The following is an 18,540-nucleotide window of genomic DNA, read 5'->3' on the forward strand; positions in this document are numbered from 1 at the left end:
CTCCACAATCACCCGACCTCAGCCCAATTGAGATGGATTGGGATGAGTTGGACCGCAGAGTGAAGGAAAGGCAGCCAACAAGCGCTCATCATATGTGGGAAATCCTTCAAGACTGCTTGAAAAGCATTCCTCATGGAGCTGGTTGAGAGAATGCCAAGAATGTGCAAAGCTGTCATCAAGGCAAAGGGTGGCTACTTTGAAGAATCTAACATACATTTTGATTTATTTAACACTTTTTTGGTTACTCCATGATTCCATATCTGTTCTTTCACAGTTTTGATGTCTTCACTATTATTATACAATGTAGAAAATAGTTAAACTAAAGAAAAACCCTTGAATGAGTAGGCGTGTCCAAACTTTTGTAAGTAAGTAAAGTACTGTACTGTAAGTAAAGTAAATCTCAGCTTTGTTAAAAATACACTCAAGAAAAACTATTATATTCATCATAGTGATTGATTCAGGGAGTACCATTAAAAAGGGGTTGGAACTGGTTTAGGGAACAGAACCGAAAACAACATTTTTCAAGGAACATAAACAGAACCTGGAATGAAAGTGATCCATACTGTTCTGGAACAGAGACGTTATTTTAAAAGCATGGGAACCGGATAAGAACGTTCTTTTACGTTCAGAAATTGCTTGACTCCAACAAAGAAAAAACACAGCAAAGCGCCTATGCAAACTTATTCCAGTGTCTGCCTGCAAGCTGAAAATCTTTGCCATCGCATGTTTAGACTACCTGCCCCTCTCCGAAGCATAGGCTATTGTACGGACGTTACAATCGTAATTCAGAAGATAGGGAGAGAGATTTTTAATTCAATGATAGTTAAGGCTACTATAGGCCTAGTAATCAAATCAAGCTACCATAGGCCTAGTAATCAAATCAAGTCAAATGGTATTTTTACACGTGCCAAATACAACAGATGTAGACCTTACCATGAAATGCTTACTTACAAGCCCTTAACCAACAATGCAGTTTTTGCTGCAAGTAAGAAAATATTTGCCACAAAAATACATTTGAAAAATAAACTAAAGTAAAAATCAATATATATATATATATATATATAGAAATATATATACAAAAAATGGTACACAATGAAATAACAACAAATCAAATCAAATTTTATTTGTCACATACACATGGTTAGCAGATGTTAAGTGTAGCGAAATGCTTGTGCTTCTAGTTCCGACAATGCAGTAATAATCAACGAGTAATCTAACCTAACAATTCCACAACTACTACCTTATACACACAAGTGTAAAGGGATAAAGAATATGTCCATAAAGATATATGAATGAGTGATGGTACAGAACGGCATAGGCAAGATGCAGTAGATGGTATAGAGTACAGTATATACATATGAGATGAGTAATGTAGGGTATATAAACATAAAGTGGCATAGTTATATTCAGTAAAGTGGCGAGGCTATATTCAGTATACAGGGGGTACCGGTACCAAGTCAATGTGCAGAGGTACAGGTTAGTCGAGGTAATTGAGGTAATATGTACATGTGGGTAGAGGTAAAGTGATTATTCATAGATAATAAACAGTAGCAGCAGTGTAAAAAAGGGGGAGATGCAACTAGTCCGGGTAGCCATTTGGTTAACTGATTAGCAGTTTTATGGCTTGGAGGTAGAAGCTATTAAGGAGCTTTTTGGACATAGACTTGGCACTCTGATACCACTTGCCATGTGGTAGAAAGAGAGAACAGTCTATGACTTGGGTGGCTGAAGTCTGACAATTTTTAGGGCCTTCCTCTGACACCTCCTGGTATAGAGGTTCTGGATGGCAGGAAGCTTGGCCCCAGAGATGTACTGGGCCGTAAGCACTAATTGAGGTAATATCTACCCTCTGTAGCGCCTTGCGGTCAGATGTCGAGCAATTGCCATACCAAGCGGTGATGCAACCAGTCAGGATGCTCTCGATGGTGCAGCTGTAGAACTTTTTGAGGATATGAGGACCCATTCCAAATATTTTCAGTCTCCTGAGTGGGAAAAGGCATTGATGTGAAAGGGGCGTGCTCGGCCCTCCTTTTCCTGTAGTCCACGAACAGCTCCTTCATCAATCTTGTTTCTCGTTGGATTTATTAACTACAAATATGTAAGACAGGTTTTTAATTATGGTGCTGCTCTGCACATGCAGGCTTGTTAGCTGGCAAGCTCAAAGGACATTCAAAGTTCCGCAATAGAAGCCACTCCTCCAAGTTATAATTCTGTGGATCTAATTTACAGTGCAATCGGAAATTATTCAGCCCCCTTGACTTGTTCCACATTTTGTTACATTATAGCCTTATCCTAAAATGGATGAAATTGCTGTTTTTCCCCCCTTCATCAATCTACACACAATAACCCATAATGACAAAGCAAACTATTCAGACCCTTTACTCAGTACTTTTTTGAAGCACCTTTGGCAGCGATTACAGCCTGGAGTCTTCTTGGGTATGATGCTAGACGCTTGGCACACCTGTATTTGGGGAGTTTCCCCCATTCTTCTCTGCAGATCCTCTCAAGCTCTGTCAGGTTGGATGGGGAGCGTCGCTGCACAGCTATTTTCAGGTCTCTCCACAGATGTTCGATCGGGTTCAAGTCTCTGGCTGTGTACTTAGGGTCATTGTCCTGTTGGATCGTTGTCCTGTTCATTCAGGATCTCTCTGTACTTTGCTCCGTTCATCTTTCCCTCGATCCTGACTAGTCTCCCAGTCCCTGCCGCTGAAAAACCTCCCTCTGATGAAACAAATCTTGGTTTTATCAGAACAGAGAAACTTATTTCTCATGGTCTGAGTCCTTTAGGTGCCTTTTGGCAAACTTCAAGCGGGCTGTCATGTGCCTCTTACTGAGGAGTGGCTTCCGTCTGGCCACTCTACCATAAAGGCCTGATTGGTGGAGTGCTGCAGAGATGGTTGTCCTTCAGGAAGATTCTCCCATTGCCACAGCCAAACTCTATAGCTCTGTCAGAGTGACCATCGGGTTCTTGGTCTCCTTCATGACCAAGGCCCTTCTCTCCCGCTTGCTCAGTTTGTCCGGGCGGCCAGCTCAAGGAAGAGTGTTGGTGGTTCCAAACTTCTTCAATTTAAGAATGATGGAGGCCACTGTGTTCTTGGGGACCTTCAATGCTGCAGAAATGTTTGGGTACCCTTCCCCAGATCTGTGCCCCGACATAATCTTGTCTCTGAGCTCTACGGACAATTCCTTCAACTTCATGGCTTGGTTTTTGCTCTGACATCAACTGTGGGACATTATATAGACAGGTGTGTGACTTTCCAAATGAAATCCAATCAATTGAATTTACCACAGGTGGACTCCAATCAAGTTGTAGAAACATCTCAAGGACGATCAATGGAAACAGGATGCACCTGAGCTCAATTGTGAGTTTCATAGCAAGGGGTCTGAATACTAATGTAAATAAGATATCTGTTTTTAATTTTTAATACATTTGCAATAATTTCTACAAACCTGTTTTCGCTTTGTCATTATGGGGTATTGTGTGTAGATTGATGAGGAATTTTTTTTAAAATACATTTTGTAATGTAACAAAATGTGGGAAAAGTAAAGGGGCCTGAATACTTTCTGAATGCACAGCAGATAATGCATGTCAAAACAGAATGCCCAGCGCTTCAAGCCTCCTCAATCTTCTCTTGCTCTCTCCCCACCAGCAAAATGTCAGTCCCATCTTGCACCATCGGCTACACTTGTCTGTCCATCACACATTTAAACAACGAGCTTGCCTGCTCTATCCACACTGATTGTTGAAATCATTTCATGAGGTAAATGTAAAAAACTGTTGATTTGACAGGTTAAAAAAAGGAGCATAAAGGAACGATATAAACCGTAAAAAAATGTTTGGTTCGATCCGGTACTGAACTTTATTTTTCTGGTAGGAAAAGTGGAACAGAACAAAAACAAATGTGGTTCTATTCAGAAAGAAATGATTGGAAAATAATGTAGGTTCCAACCCCTGATTGAAACAGAATAATATTCCCCACTAACAGACAACAATACAGAAAAACCCTCAAATTGCTGAAATAGTCAATTAAATCAATGACGAGAGAATAATCAGATGAACTGATGTCTAAAATAGCAGTGCAGATGGCTCTATTTATCTTAGTGCAGAGATGTATTATACTTGTTGGTAATGAATATGTAGAGGAATGCTACGCAGCAGAAAGATCAGAGTACACAAAATGGAAAAGTCAGTAATAAGTGATCATGTCAAATTGAATCAGATTATCATTGATTGAAGATTGTTTATGCTATTTTAGCTGAACAGCGTACTTAACTTATACTTAAAACACGTAAAGTGTGGATGTTTTTCTTTCACCTCAAATTCTAACTCTCACATGTAAAGAACTTTGCTGAAATGTAGATCCCCGTGTTGTCACGTTTATTTCACATGAGTAGTTTACATTACATGATGTCACGTTATTTACATTAACTTAAGATCATTGTAATCACATGTGAAACAGATACCACATGTGAAACTCATGTGGTTTTTCACTAAGAGCTACTCGACGATCCGCAGAGAAATCTTAGAAGGATTGTGTGTTTGATGTGTGTGTGTCCTTCACCACTTCAAAATGACTGTTCCCCCTTTCCCCCATTCGACAGTAGCAAGCAGACAGCACGGCTGACTTTCAAGAATTTCCACAAGCGACTGCTTTCTGGAACTAAACGGGTGAGGCAAATCCTCTTAAAATCCTTTTAAACACCATGACAGGAGGTAAAAAATAAAAGTTTTCTCCCAGGCTAACATGAGCAGGTTGTTTGGCTGATGTTGTTCCCGGAAAGGAAGGACACTTTGCTTGTCTATTTCTTCAAGGCATGGAAGGGAATGCTAATAGGACATAGCCCATTTAAAGGTCCACAATAGCTTTACTTTTGGTCATGTAGTGTATGTCAGCCAATTGTAACTCCAAAAAACGTATAGCTTATACCCACCTGAAACGGGTTCCGGCTGCTCACCTCACGTGCGCCTGCTGCTGAGGACAGAGCACGATGCAGTTCCCTTTTTATTCCCCGTATTTATCAATTGTTTTAGTCATTATTATTATTGTAAATCATTATTATTATTGGAGGCCTATTTAATCATTTAAACTAGTACTTTAAATAGCCTTTGCAAAAAGTGTTTTGTTTAATTTTGTTGAGACATTGTCGTTGACTAAATTAAAATTGACTTTGATTTTGTGCTCCGTATTTAGTTTAAAGTTAAAAGTAGTCCTGTCGTAAAATAAATAGCCTAGCATTAGCCTATTGCTGTCATTTGTTGAGTAGGCCTATACGGTAGGCAATCACCTTTGTTGGTAATTCATTTAATGCCGCAGTATAATAACCTGTTCACATTTTCCCAATAAACAATGACTTGACTTACTTTTGATATTACCCTAATAATGTTAAGCATCTTTTGTGAAGGTTTGGTGTGTTATGGTTATTATTAGGCTTCGCTACAGCAGGCCTATGAAAGCAGTGCGCAACGGCACTCCAACTGACTCCGACAGTTCAACTTGAGGTGAGGAAGAATGTTTTAGGCCTACCAGAGTTACTCCGTTAATATAACAATATAATGCTTATCTTTATCAAAATGAAGGAATTAGCTGCCTCCTTTATGCCTTTATCTGAATAGCAGTAGTAGCCTATCTGACCAGCATAAAGAAACCCATGTCAACGGTGCGAACATGGCGCTGGCATATCTCAATCTTTCTCTCCGTCTCTCTAGGGCTAGGAATCTCCTTTAATATATATATATATATATTTTTTTTTTTATATGAATATCATATAATGGACGTCTAAGCCTATAGGCCTATATGCATGCAATGCCCTGATGCATTTATCGCTCAAATCTCCGACAGCTGAATCGTGTTTGAAAAACACGAAAACAGTAAAATAAAAACCAATAAAAGAATAGACTACAACGTTCTTAATGCTTCTACTACCGCATGGCAAGCGGTACCGGAGTGCCAAGTCTAGGACAAAAAGGCATCTCAACAGTTTTTACCCCCAAGCCATAAGACTCCTGAACAGGTAACCAAATTACCCGGACTATTTGCAATGTGTGCCCCCAACCCCTCTTTTACGCTGCTGCTACTCTCTGTTTATATTATATGCATAGTCACTTTAACTATACATTCATGTACATATTACCTAAATTGGCCCGACCAACCAGTGCTCCCGCACATTGGCTAACCGGGCTATCTGCATTGTGTCCCACCACCCACCAACCCCTCTTTTTACGCTTCTGCTACTCTCTGTTCATCATATATGCATAGTCACTATAACAATACCTACACGTACATATTGCCTCAATAAGCCTGACTAACAGGTGTCTGTATATAGCCTTACTACTCTTTTTTCAAATGTCTTTTTACTGTTGTTTATTTCTTTACCTACACACACACACACACACATACTTTTTTTTTTAATTTTCGCACCATTGGTTAGAGCCTGTAAGTAAGCATTTCACTGTAAGGTCTACTACACCTGTTGTATTCGGAGCATGTGACAAATAAACTTTGATTTCATTTGATTTCATTCACATCGAAACACAAAAAAAATGTTTTGTCATTTGTTATAGGCAGTTTGTCAGGACATGTAACTGTGGATCATTTGACGAATATGCTTGTTTATTGACGTGCTGACGGCGCACAGCAGGAGGTTTCTTCCTCTCTCTCTTTCTCCCAGATCTGAATGGGTCTCTCGGATCCGAACCAGCACGGGTCTGTTTTCAACGCTCCTTTTCAGAACGGGTCTGACACATATCAGAAATGATTTTATGCATATTGTGTCGGGTGGGAAAGCCACGGAGCCATTTCGGAAGGGACCAAACTTTTTGGACCCATTAAGACCTCTAGTACACACTACACACACACTCAGACTACACTGCGTACACCATACACACAAATACCATGTATAAACAGACATGCGCATGCACACGCACCCCATGCACGCATAGCTACAGGTATCTGTGTATTTTTTTACATTGATGAACAATGTATCAACTATTTGTCTTAAATGTATAGAATAAATATTCTTCCTTATTAGAGCCTACAACAAAATGAATGATACTGTTGGCCTAGGTTGCCTAGATACCTAGATTTGTGCGATTATAAACATGTCTAAAGTGAAAATAACATTCGCAGCTGATGATTGAATTAGCTAGAAAAATGTTTCCCTGGTAGTGTTACCTTCGATAAATTTTATTCATGTCCCAAATGGCATCATATTCTCTATATTGTGCACAACTTCTGTTGAGGGCCTGTGCACTATCTAGAGAATAGGGTGACATTTTGCACACAACCTTAAATGCTGAATTGAAGGTTAAAATGTCCAACCACAGAATCCAGCCCTAAACGACTTTGGGGTCTAAAATGGAAGAGTTCCTCAAAACGTGTTTGCCTGGTCTGATTGCTATTTACATATTTGAGTAAATGAGCACGGGATTGGGTCAGTGGTTTGTTTGTCGATTTGCTCTTTGCTTTTCGATCTCCTTTGGGCAAGAGATTGAATTAATGTTTGTAGATGCTACACCTGGGGAAACAAGAGATTGTGCAAAATTACAATACTCTACCAATTATAGCTCTGGAAACACACACACGCAAAATAGAAAAGCTCATTTTGGGAGCCGTTCAGTTTTCTCTTGTGTCGGAGGCACAAGGCCAATAATTTGCTTCATTTACATCCCTTTCCGTTTGAATAGATCACTGAGCAGATTTTGTTTACCCGCAGCCTGAGCCTTCCAACGTACACACACCATTTGCATGTTTCCACTAGATACGCCACTGTCGTCACACTTCCCGTCCAAAGTAAATGATAAGTCAGCATGCTTACAAATCTCCCTTATCATCATCCCTCCTCCCTCTCCTCTCCTCCCTTCACCCCCCTGTCAGCTCATCCTTACCCATATCTCCTCCCTCTTAATTACTTGTTGGATGGCAATAGTGTTTCTGCTGTGTTCCTGCTGCTTTGGTTATTACAGGACCCTGTATGGGAGAGAAGAAGCTGCCAGATGTCCTAACCAAAAGCCAAGCGACTCACCTGGGGCAAATGAGGGCATCTATTCCTGCTGGGTTTAAGGCCTCCTCTCCCCTCAGGAGCCAGCCTGATGTTGAAGAGGGCCTGCAAAGCGCATTGGGCCGCCTGGGTCTTGGCCAGCTTCTTGCTGCGTCCAGAGCCCTCGAATATCCTCCCGTCCACGCGGACTGCCATGATGAAGCTCCGCGCCCGCCGCCCCTCTGTCCTCTCGGACAGGCACACGTACCTCAGGCCTGGACGCAGCTCGTTGAGCAGCACCACAGGGGTTTTGGGGGCCTCGGTGGGGATGGTAACAGGGACCCCTGCCAGCCGCTGCTTGGCCTGCACCATTAGGTCCAACGTGTGGCGAAGTAATCGGCCGTGTCGGAGGGCGCTGGAGAGGCGCAGCTCGCTCTTCTCCGACGCCGACCGGTAGAGGGAGAAGCTGTCGCCGACTACGCCACCACATGACGACGGCTCAAACTCCTTGAACAGAGTGTCTGGGAAGTCTGCCGCCTGGTCCGAGGTAAAGTCTGCAGAGGGGTTGCCATGGTTACCCATGGCCAGGTGAGCCTGAGGAGCGTTGGGGAACTGAATGAAGGACTTGAGGGCCAGCTCGGCCGCCCTCATCTTAGCTTTCTTCTTGGTGGGGCCCGTGCCCTCAAAGGTGAGGCCATTCACCTCTACGGCGATTGAGAACAGGGGTGCATGGACCGGGCCAGTCTGCGATACCATGCGGTACTGGAGGCCTGGCCTCAGCTCATTCAGCTGCACCAGGGCATTCTTTGGTGAGTCCGACCACAACAGTTTCTTGTAGATCAGACGGAGTTTGCACAGGTGTCCATTATTGTCCTCCTCCAACGGCCGCTTTCTCTTCAGACCGGAAGTCCCACCTCTAGATGTGTCCGATCTGAACAGTGATTGGCGGTCGCCGGGGACAATAGAACAGCAGTCCTCTAGGTTACCAATATTTCGGTTCTCTTTGACCTCAGTGCTACTGGTGCCTGACAACGACAAGAAAAGGAAACAAAACAATTTAGAGCAATAAAACCATTGTTTCGAATAAAAGTAAGTAATAAATGCAGACATAACTGTGTGGCGCTCCATATTCACTATATTTCAGTGTGCAATAGAATGAGATTCAGAAAGCAACGCTCTTGGGGCAGATTTAGCCACTTGATACACAATGAAAGGGTAATGAACAGATCTACCAGCGTCCCCCAGTCGACAGTCCCCAAAGTTCATAGCGAGGGAGGCTATCTTATTTAAGTGTTCTAAAATTCAAATCCAAATCCCCTCAAATGGGGTATTATCTGCCAAATCATTCTGTAATCTGCTGCAAAATTGGTTCTGTGACTCTGAGGTTTAAGTGGGAGAGTATTTGTTACTGTACCTAATGCAAAGCAGCAATCTCTTTTGTAATGGGGGATTGTATTGCATTGAAAGTTACACACATTGGCGGGGGGTGAAAGAGCAAAGCTATCGGCCTTATTTCAGACTTCTATTCTCTACGAGGACAAAGTTGGAGCAGCTGTGCTATCATGCTCTGCTCTTCAAACCTAGTTGCAGGGACAAAGAAGCATATTGCATTTCTGAAAAATGTTCATAAATTTTTGTTTCAAAACCAGAAAATGTACAGATAGATCACTTTCATATCTGGTCTACAGTACAGTGTATTTACAGTATGTGGAAGCAGTACTGCAATTTGTCCAAGACAAATTTCTCCTTGGGATGAGTACAGTATATCATAGGCTATCATATCATCAGTGGCTGTGCATCCAGTATGTTGGGAGGAATATTCTGAGTGGTGTGACTTACTTAAAGTGTCCTCATCCTCTGTGCTGGTGGTCCCAGGGCTCATGTACTTAAAGGGAGCGATCAATGCAGAGAGCATGCTGACTTTCTCTGTGAACAGAGAGGAAAGAGACAGACAAACACACCATGAGTGCTACTGTGGAATGAAACAGTGTTACTGATACACCGACACGTAAACACACTCTTCCTACACACTCTACACATGGAGTACGGCTGGTCTATCTTGTCTTTCTCAGTCCATTTCTCCTCCTCCTCCTCCTCCTCTTTCTGCTTAGAGAGCAGTGCTCAAACTATTGATCATTAAGAGATATTAGGTGTTGAGGGAAGTGAGGAAGTGGTTTCTAATTAAAGGGGTTTGACTGGCCTGTCGATGTAGGCTCAGCCTGGGCTGAAAGCACCAGACCCAGCGGTGATGGACTCTAATAGGGTGTTACACTGTAAACAACACGCACACCTGGAGGCAGGAACACCAGGGGGACCTCTAGGGAGACTACCTGAATCCATTGTATTTAAAGGGATGGCACAGCAGCCCACATATTACTGTACCCATCCCCTTTAATTACACTAGACCACTGTTTCCCAATCCATTGCTTGAACTCCTTCGCTCCCTCCCTCCCTCTCTTCCTCCCCGTTGAACAATACTGAAGGGTTTGATGATTCACAATGACACACACGGCTGCTCTCTAAGAGCTGTGGACAGATCAGCCGTGTCCCAGTGGGGTGAAATTACAATATACCACTCTGCATTGTGACCTAATTACAGTATAACTAACACCAGCAAAATGCAGCTGTTAGTCGGTCTGTCCATTAGAGAAAACAGCAGCAGAAGGTCTCGGCACACACTGACTAGTTTCTAGATAAATCAATCTATATGCTGTTAGCTATGTCTCTAGAGGGCAACTTGTTTCTACCTACGTAATTATTGTCATTGCAGTGTTTTCTCTCAAACGTTAGATCCTGACATGGCCGGGTTCATAGTGTTTGCTAAATTAGCAAACACGTCATCTAACACTGTAGCTGTTGAAGCGTTTCTGAAGACATGTCTTCTGACCGGGAACCTTAAAAGACAAACGTCCACACAAAGTGTAAAACACAGCGCAAAATATGAGGAGGGCAATTACCACATGCCGGCATAAGTTTCCACGTGGGCCTCAGAAGCCTTTAATGTATTTTTTTATCATCGTGTTGTGCCTTAGGTTCTGCACCACCCACTCAACTCAACAACCTCTGCCAAGTGTTGACGTTCACTGGGCTGTGAGGGGCTAGAGAGAGAGAGAGAGACAGAGCCAACCCACTGATATGTATGACATCATCAGCCTGAGGACTAACAAAGAGATGGAACTCATTCAGGACAGGTTTACAGTAAATGTTGGTCTCAGATCTTAGATCTAGTTAGGTATGGCACAGTAGTAAAGAAACATACTTTTAACATACTGTAGGCATTGCTCAGGTAAACTGATAAGATATTAAGTCAATCATACATACAGTAAGGACAGAGATTCTGATAGAGATGGATTTTGGCACTGGGGATTGTGAAGAGAACAACCTACACCTACAAAATAGGGATTTGCCTGTTGTATAATACAGCTCTTATTAAAACCAGGTTTGCCAAGTTTGGCAGGTGAAGTGTGCGTTTATGCATGCATGCATGTGTGTGTGTGTATGCAAATTCACAATGAGTAGATGATAAGGGCCCTGTCTACTTTATCCTTTCTTTTCCTGGTTCAGTGCAGAGGGAGGGTAATGAGCCAATCACATTTCCCTGTGGTTCCTTCCACATAACGGATGGGTCAGATGAGCGACGGGAGACATTAGAAATAGGCACTGAGGGAAATCATTGACTGGCTTTCTCTCCCCCCTCCATCTCTGTCTGTCTCGCGGGCCACAGATTAAACAGCTCTGAACTGGTAAATGAGAGAGGCTGCATTGTCTCAGTGAGCTGCCGGCCACACTTAAAATCTGATTTCTGTCCGATGGCTCAGCTGATCGCTAAGCAGCTGATCACTAGCTGCATAAATAAACAGCTTGTGTGTGTGTGTGTGTGTGTGTGTGTGTGTGCGTGCTTGTGTGTGTGTGTGTGTGCCAGTGCATGTGAGTAAATTACTCTCCAGTCATAAATCCACTGGCTTACATAAAAACCAACACATATCTTTTACAGCCAAGATTCATGACTGCATTTAACTGCTGTATTGGAGCTAGGTCCCAGGTTGGTCCAAATAGCACCTTATTCCCTAATTAGTGCACTACATTTGAGCAGGACCAATAGGGCTATGGTCAAAAGTAGTGCACTATAAAGTGAATAGGGTGCCATTTGGGACACACACTTATTTCTTTATTTTAATCGTTTTTTTGTGTTAATTTAACCTTTAACATTATACCTCTTCACCCAATGCCTTTCTACATTTGATAATCTCTTGTTTGTACAGTGCTTCAGTTCATACCAACAATCTCAAGTGCTGTCATAAACTGTCATTATAGGCTGTGCCAAACATTATAGGATTCATTAAAGGATTATGCAGACATATTGACAGGCAAGGTGGGAATAGCAGTATGTCATCCAAGGACTGAGTGATTGGGGTGTGCGTGTGTGTATGTGTCTTTGTGTGTGTGTGTGTGTGTGTGTGTGTGTGTTTGTGTGTGTGTGTGCCAGTGTTTTGGGTAGCAGTCGGATGGATATTTAGCACCTGATTAGTGCCACAGAAGACAGAGGAGCCAGGCCATCTGCTTTACATGTGTTCTCCTGGACCATGCCAAGGACAGGACTTTAGGAGACAACGCAACCCAAAGACACAGCCCACAGCCAGACCTAGCTTTCTACCCCAACACCACCAGCCCTAGCACCAACCACTAGCACCAGCCCCCCCAGTGCCAGCTGCATAGCCCCAGCCCCAGTCTTACCCCAGTCCAACCCCCCATTCTGCAGCCGAGCACCAACCCAAGCCAAGCTCTAGCCATGCCCAAGCCATGCCCAGTTTATTCCAGTGTTTGGACCATCCAGTTAACCAATCGTATGGCATGATGCTTGATTGAATTAGTTTAATCATATCATCTTCATGCTCATTCACATTTGGGCAAAACTCAGAGAAGGAAGGCAAGGCCATATAATCTTCAAATCTTGAAACTGATACAGCCAGGCTCTAAAAAGAAACATATTTACAAAAACAATACTGCACATCGATGGAAAGGCTCTTGAATCCAACATATTTTTTATTAGAGGAGGAATGTGAGGCCAGCATAGCAATGCAAAGCCATGAGGGCATTGAGAAGATATCAAAGCTGTGCTTGAACTGAACTGAAGTGGGCACTCGTTATTACACACCATTGTGACTAGGCAGGGAAATGCAGAGGAAAAAAACAGTGTCAATGAATCATTGATAGTGAGGAGAGGAAAAATTCAATAACACTTCTTCTTCCATTATAGCTTTTAGACAGAGAGATACATAGCACCCACTCACTCTCACACAGTCTCAAAAAGGGGCTTGATGTGGATGAGTATCATTGAAGGGCCTGCTCCAGTGTCTGTGCTGATGCTATGGTAGCAGGATCTATTAAACTGAGCAGGTTTCCTGTCAAACACACCCCATAACATAACACACACCTACCTCTCTTCTTAAAGCACTCACCTGACCGAAGAGCGCTACTGGTTCTGTACAGAAAACACTGTAACACGAGAGATACGACTTCCTTCTTTGCATCATAAAAGCTTTTCACTGTTAGAGCTCGGATACTGCACGGGACAAAAGGCTTTTGGGCCTAATGCATTCAATAAATAAACCTGGCATTGCATGATTTCTGCATTTGCACCTAATGTAGATAGTGGTGGATGTCCTTGTCTTCAACCTTCAGTGCTTTCAGGGATAAAATTGCACACTCACTTTGTGAAATGGTACCAGAAAGGGAATAGGACCTCTACAAGACGAATTCAGGGTAGATAGGAAAAGAGAAACCGACAGATTTCCCAACGTGGACCCACAATGCACTTGAATTCCTGTTCCTACACAAATAACCTCACCCAATTAAAACTGTTCATCTCTTTTCTTCTCCGTTATGTCTGATAGTGTTCACGGATGATGATTACTACCTGATAAACAGGGGATTTAATGCACAGTCGTCTTTTTCCTCTTTAACAGAATATTAATGTCAGTCAGGCCGTCATCCATGAGGGAGACTAATTAACAAACATGATAAAGACTAGACACGCAGACAGACAGACAAAGATTTGATGTGCTGCCTCCCTCGGGGTCTGTTGCCTTAATAATCCGATAACAAACTTCTCATATGTATTTACAAGGTACAGTGACAGAGACGCAGATAAGTCTAGAGTGTAATGAAACGATGCAGCCAGGTCTGTGATTACGTCTTGCACTGGAAAGTGTTTTGCATTCCGCAAGGATCTGTCTGCGTGTCTGCCTGTCTGTCTGCCTGTCCATCCACCCGTCTATCCTCTCCGCCCCATAACTATCCATCAGGGCATGACCAGACAGACCACTATGGCGCTCCATTCGCCTTCCAATCTCAGAGTGTTGGGCTACCATTCAGCGGGTGTAAAGTTAGGGATGAATTGGCCTCTGCATGTAAAACTTCCATGAGCACCGTGTGTAATCCAGACCAGCAGGGACTCTAGAGAGAGCAACACCACAGCCTGAGTATTCATTTACGAAAGGAGGATGAGTGAGATGGAGTAAAAGTTGAAAAACCAGACTGCAACAGTTCCATGACAGATAACTTGTGTGCGAGTCTGGATATACTTTACATACATCCATCCTTTTTTCCATCCCTCCATCTCTCTCCCACTCTATCCATCTATTCCTCCACCTGTCCATCTCTTTCTCTTTCTGCCTAGGGGAGCCTCATGAACAAAATTAACCTGGCTGTCTGATTTACGGCGACGCCATCTTTATGCGGCCATTAGGACACCTATGATCAGGCTCTGTGTTTACACTACTTTGTTCAGCAGAAATTGCTGCACCGATGGTCCCGGGAAGCACAGATGGGACACGGACACTTTTTCATCGCCTGTTCCATACGACAGCGCCCAACACATCTGGTATGCAGCGAGGAAACATCTTTGCACTAATTTGTTTGTCACTATATATTGAAAGGACTATCTGTCATTCTGCCATGCTTTGGTTGCGTCGCGGCGTGATGTTTGAAGACTTGGCTAGTCATAAGTTTCAAATGCGCGGCCACTCAGGACACACTTACAGGAGCAGCCCATCTGACTGATGGAAATGAACGGAGGAAAGAGGGAAAAAATGATGAAATGTGTCCCTGATTTAAAGCAGACATAATTTCCCCATGAATCATCAGCAGTGTTTGAATGATGTTACTATGTTTTAATTCTTCCCACTGCGCAACACAACAATAAGTATTTAGGAGACGTTATGGTTATTGGAATACAACGGAAAGGGAATAAGCTACACTCTGTCTGTAGTCATGTGACTTCTCACCAAAAATTAACGTCATGGGTAAACAAGAAACAAATACCAACTGGCACCACATTTCACAATATGGAGAACGAGAGATGTTTGAGTGTGGGGGGCGGGCTAACTAAAGCTGCATCCCAAATGGAACTCTATTCCCTATATAGTGCACTATTTTCACCAAAACCCTATGGACCCTGGTCAAAAGTAGTGCACTGTATCGGCAAATGGCATTTAGGACGTAAACTAACACTATGGTGTATTTCCCTCCATTCAGGCACTGACTGCCCTCTATATTTCACACAATCCTGCTGCTAGAAATTGCGATAAATATGAACTGACAGCTCATGATATCCCATTTCCAATCCTATGCTCCACACTAAGTGTGATTCAGAGTCAATTAAAGAACTGTTTGATGTTGATCCATTCAGACTCAGAAATTAAGCACAGGGCTGGTAGTATTTACTACTATGGTGTAGCACTGCTCTTGCCTGTGTGTGTGTGTGTGTGTGTGTGTGTGTGTGTGTGTGTGTGTGTGTGTGTGTGTGTGTGTGTGTGTGTGTGCGCTAACCTGTGTAGAGCATTCTACTATAAGGCAGAGAGGAAAATGTAAAATGCAAACCTGTGCTGGTCGGGACAATGTAAATGATGTGATTCTTTCTTTGTGATTTTTCCCTAGGCATTCTAAACTACAAAAATACATTTAACGGGCCTGGGATGTACTAGTGCTGTTGATGTGGAATGTAAATGGCATTGGCACTAGTACAGAAATCTATCTTTTTCTTTGAACCAAACCAGATGCATTTATCAAAGGACAGCCACTTCACTTCGCAAGTCCCTGAGAAGTACATTAATGTAGCAACGGGGATTAGGCTTGGCAATATCAGCTGCATTAGGGGAAACATCCCAGAGAGCAGGGTGTCTTTTGTTATTGTATGTCTACATGTAAAATGCATTTTTAACATTCATTTAAATAGAGGAAGGGAAAGGTGCTTCTTCCTTTTGTGGTTGGCTAAGTGGTTCAAACTGGTCCAAAGTATATTGGAGGGTGAAAAGCAAACCTTTTTGAAGGAGTACTGTAGACATTAATGACAAATTGCTAAAGAAGAATGCTAAAAGCGTACCCGTGAATACATTACACTAGTCACAGATGAGGAGAGGAGAGTGGTGACTGCACATGGTCATTAGAATAAGAGTTCTCCTCTAGGGGAACAAACCTAACGCAATGGTGAATCTAAGCGCTGGTGGTAGTGCAACGGATGTGAAAAGGCTAGCTAGTTAGCGGTGGTGCGCGCTAAATAGCGTTTCAATCGGTGACGTCACTTGCTCTGAGACCTTGAAGTAGTGGTTCCCCTTGCTCTGCAAGGGCCGCGGCTTTTGTGGAGCGATGGGTAACGATGCTTCGTGGTTGACTGTAGTTGATGTGTGCAGAGGGTCCCTGGTTCGCGCCCGGGTATGGGCGAGGGGACGGTCTAAAGTTATACTGTTACAGTAGCACTATAGGTTTGGGGGTGAGGCAGAAATATTTGAGCTATCTTCACCACCACAATTATAGGCGCAGATGCTGGTGGTGGTCTCAAAAGGGCCGTGTTTTGATGAATAAACCAGTTGTGGGTGTGTCGAGGCTTGGCCCCTCTCCTGCCAATCAGAACATGCTTCCTGGCTAAATACACTACAAAAGTATTAGTGGATTTGGCAATCAAATCAAATCAAATCGAATTTTATTTGTCACATACACATGGTTAGCAGATGTTAATGCGAGTGTAGCGAAATGCTTGTGCTTCTAGTTCCGATGCAGAAATAACCAACAAGTAATCTAACTAACAATTCCAAAACTACTGTCTTATACACAGTGTAAGGGGATAAAGAATATGTACATAAGGATATATGAATGAGTGATGATACAGAGCAGCATAGGCAAGATACAGTAGATGGTATCGAGTACAGTATATACATATGAGATGAGTATGTAAACAAAGTGGCATAGTTAAAGTGGCTAGTGATACATGTATTACATAAGGATACAGTCGATGATATAGAGTACAGTATATACGTATGCATATGAGATGAATAATGTAGGGTAAGTAACATTATATAAGGTAGCATTGTTTAAAGTGGCTAGTGATATATTTACATCATTTCCCATCAATTCCCATTATTAAAGTGGCTGGAGTTGAGTCAGTGTCAGTGTGTTGGCAGCAGCCACTCAATGTTAGTGGTGGCTGTTTAACAGTCTGATGGCCTTGAGATAGAAGCTGTTTTTCAGTCTCTCGGTCCCAGCTTTGATGCACCTGTACTGACCTCGCCTTCTGGATGATAGCGGGGTGAACAGGCAGTGGCTCGGGTGGTTGATGTCCTTGATGATCTTTATGGCCTTCCTGTAACATCGGGTGGTGTAGGTGTCCTGGAGGGCAGGTAGTTTGCCCCCGGTGATGCGTTGTGCAGACCTCACTACCCTCTGGAGAGCCTTACGGTTGAGGGCGGAGCAGTTGCCGTACCAGGCGGTGATACAGCCCGCCAGGATGCTCGCGATTGTGCATCTGTAGAAGTTTGTGAGTGCTTTTGGTGACAAGACGAATTTCTTCAGCCTCCTGAGGTTGAAGAGGCGCTGCTGCGCCTTCTTCACGATGCTGTCTGTGTGAGTGGACCAATTCAGTTTGTCTGTGATGTGTATGCCGAGGAACTTAAAACTTGCTACCCTCTCCACTACTGTTCCATCGATGTGGATAGGGGGTGTTCCCTCTGCTGTTTCCTGAAGTCCACAATCATCTCCTTAGTTTTGTTGACGTTGAGTGTGAGGTTATTTTCCTGACACCACACTCCGAGGGCCCTCACCTCCTCCCTGTAGGCCGTCTCGTCGTTGTTGGTAATCAAGCCTACCACTGTTGTGTCGTCCGCAAACTTGATGATTGAGTTGGAGGCGTGCGTGGCCACGCAGTCGTGGGTGAACAGGGAGTACAGGAGAGGGCTCAGAACGCACCCTTGTGGGGCCCCAGTGTTGAGGATCAGCGGGGAGGAGATGTTGTTGCCTACCCTCACCACCTGGGGGCGGCCCGTCAGGAAGTCCAGTACCCAGTTGCACAGGGCGGGGTCGAGACCCAGGGTCTCGAGCTTGATGACGAGCTTGGAGGGTACTATGGTGTTGAATGCCGAGCTGTAGTCGATGAACAGCATTCTCACATAGGTTTTTCAGCCACAACCCGCTGCTGAAAGGTGTATAAAATCAAGCACACTGCCATGCAATCTCCATAGACAAACTTTGGCAGTAGAATGGCCCGTACTGAAGAGCTCAGTGACTTTCAAC

General features: G+C 43.4%; 1 protein-coding gene across 1 annotated transcript in view; it reads right to left on the bottom strand.

The window, feature by feature from the left end:
- The window catches only part of adarb2 (adenosine deaminase RNA specific B2 (inactive)), a 68,023-nt gene extending 58,124 nt beyond the window's left edge, over positions 1 to 9,899 (bottom strand). Inside the window, exons 1-2 of the mRNA XM_042299025.1 lie at positions 9,817 to 9,899; positions 8,023 to 9,002 (exon numbers count right to left, since the gene is read on the bottom strand). Of these exons, the coding sequence (XP_042154959.1) occupies positions 8,023 to 9,002; positions 9,817 to 9,892 (1,056 nt within the window). The 5' untranslated portion in view covers positions 9,893 to 9,899. The remainder of the gene's footprint in view (positions 1 to 8,022; positions 9,003 to 9,816) is intronic.
- Positions 9,900 to 18,540: the final 8,641 nt, after the last annotated feature.

Source organism: Oncorhynchus tshawytscha, linkage group LG16, assembly GCF_018296145.1.
Source record: "Oncorhynchus tshawytscha isolate Ot180627B linkage group LG16, Otsh_v2.0, whole genome shotgun sequence".
NCBI classification, from domain to species: Eukaryota; Metazoa; Chordata; class Actinopteri; order Salmoniformes; family Salmonidae; genus Oncorhynchus; species Oncorhynchus tshawytscha.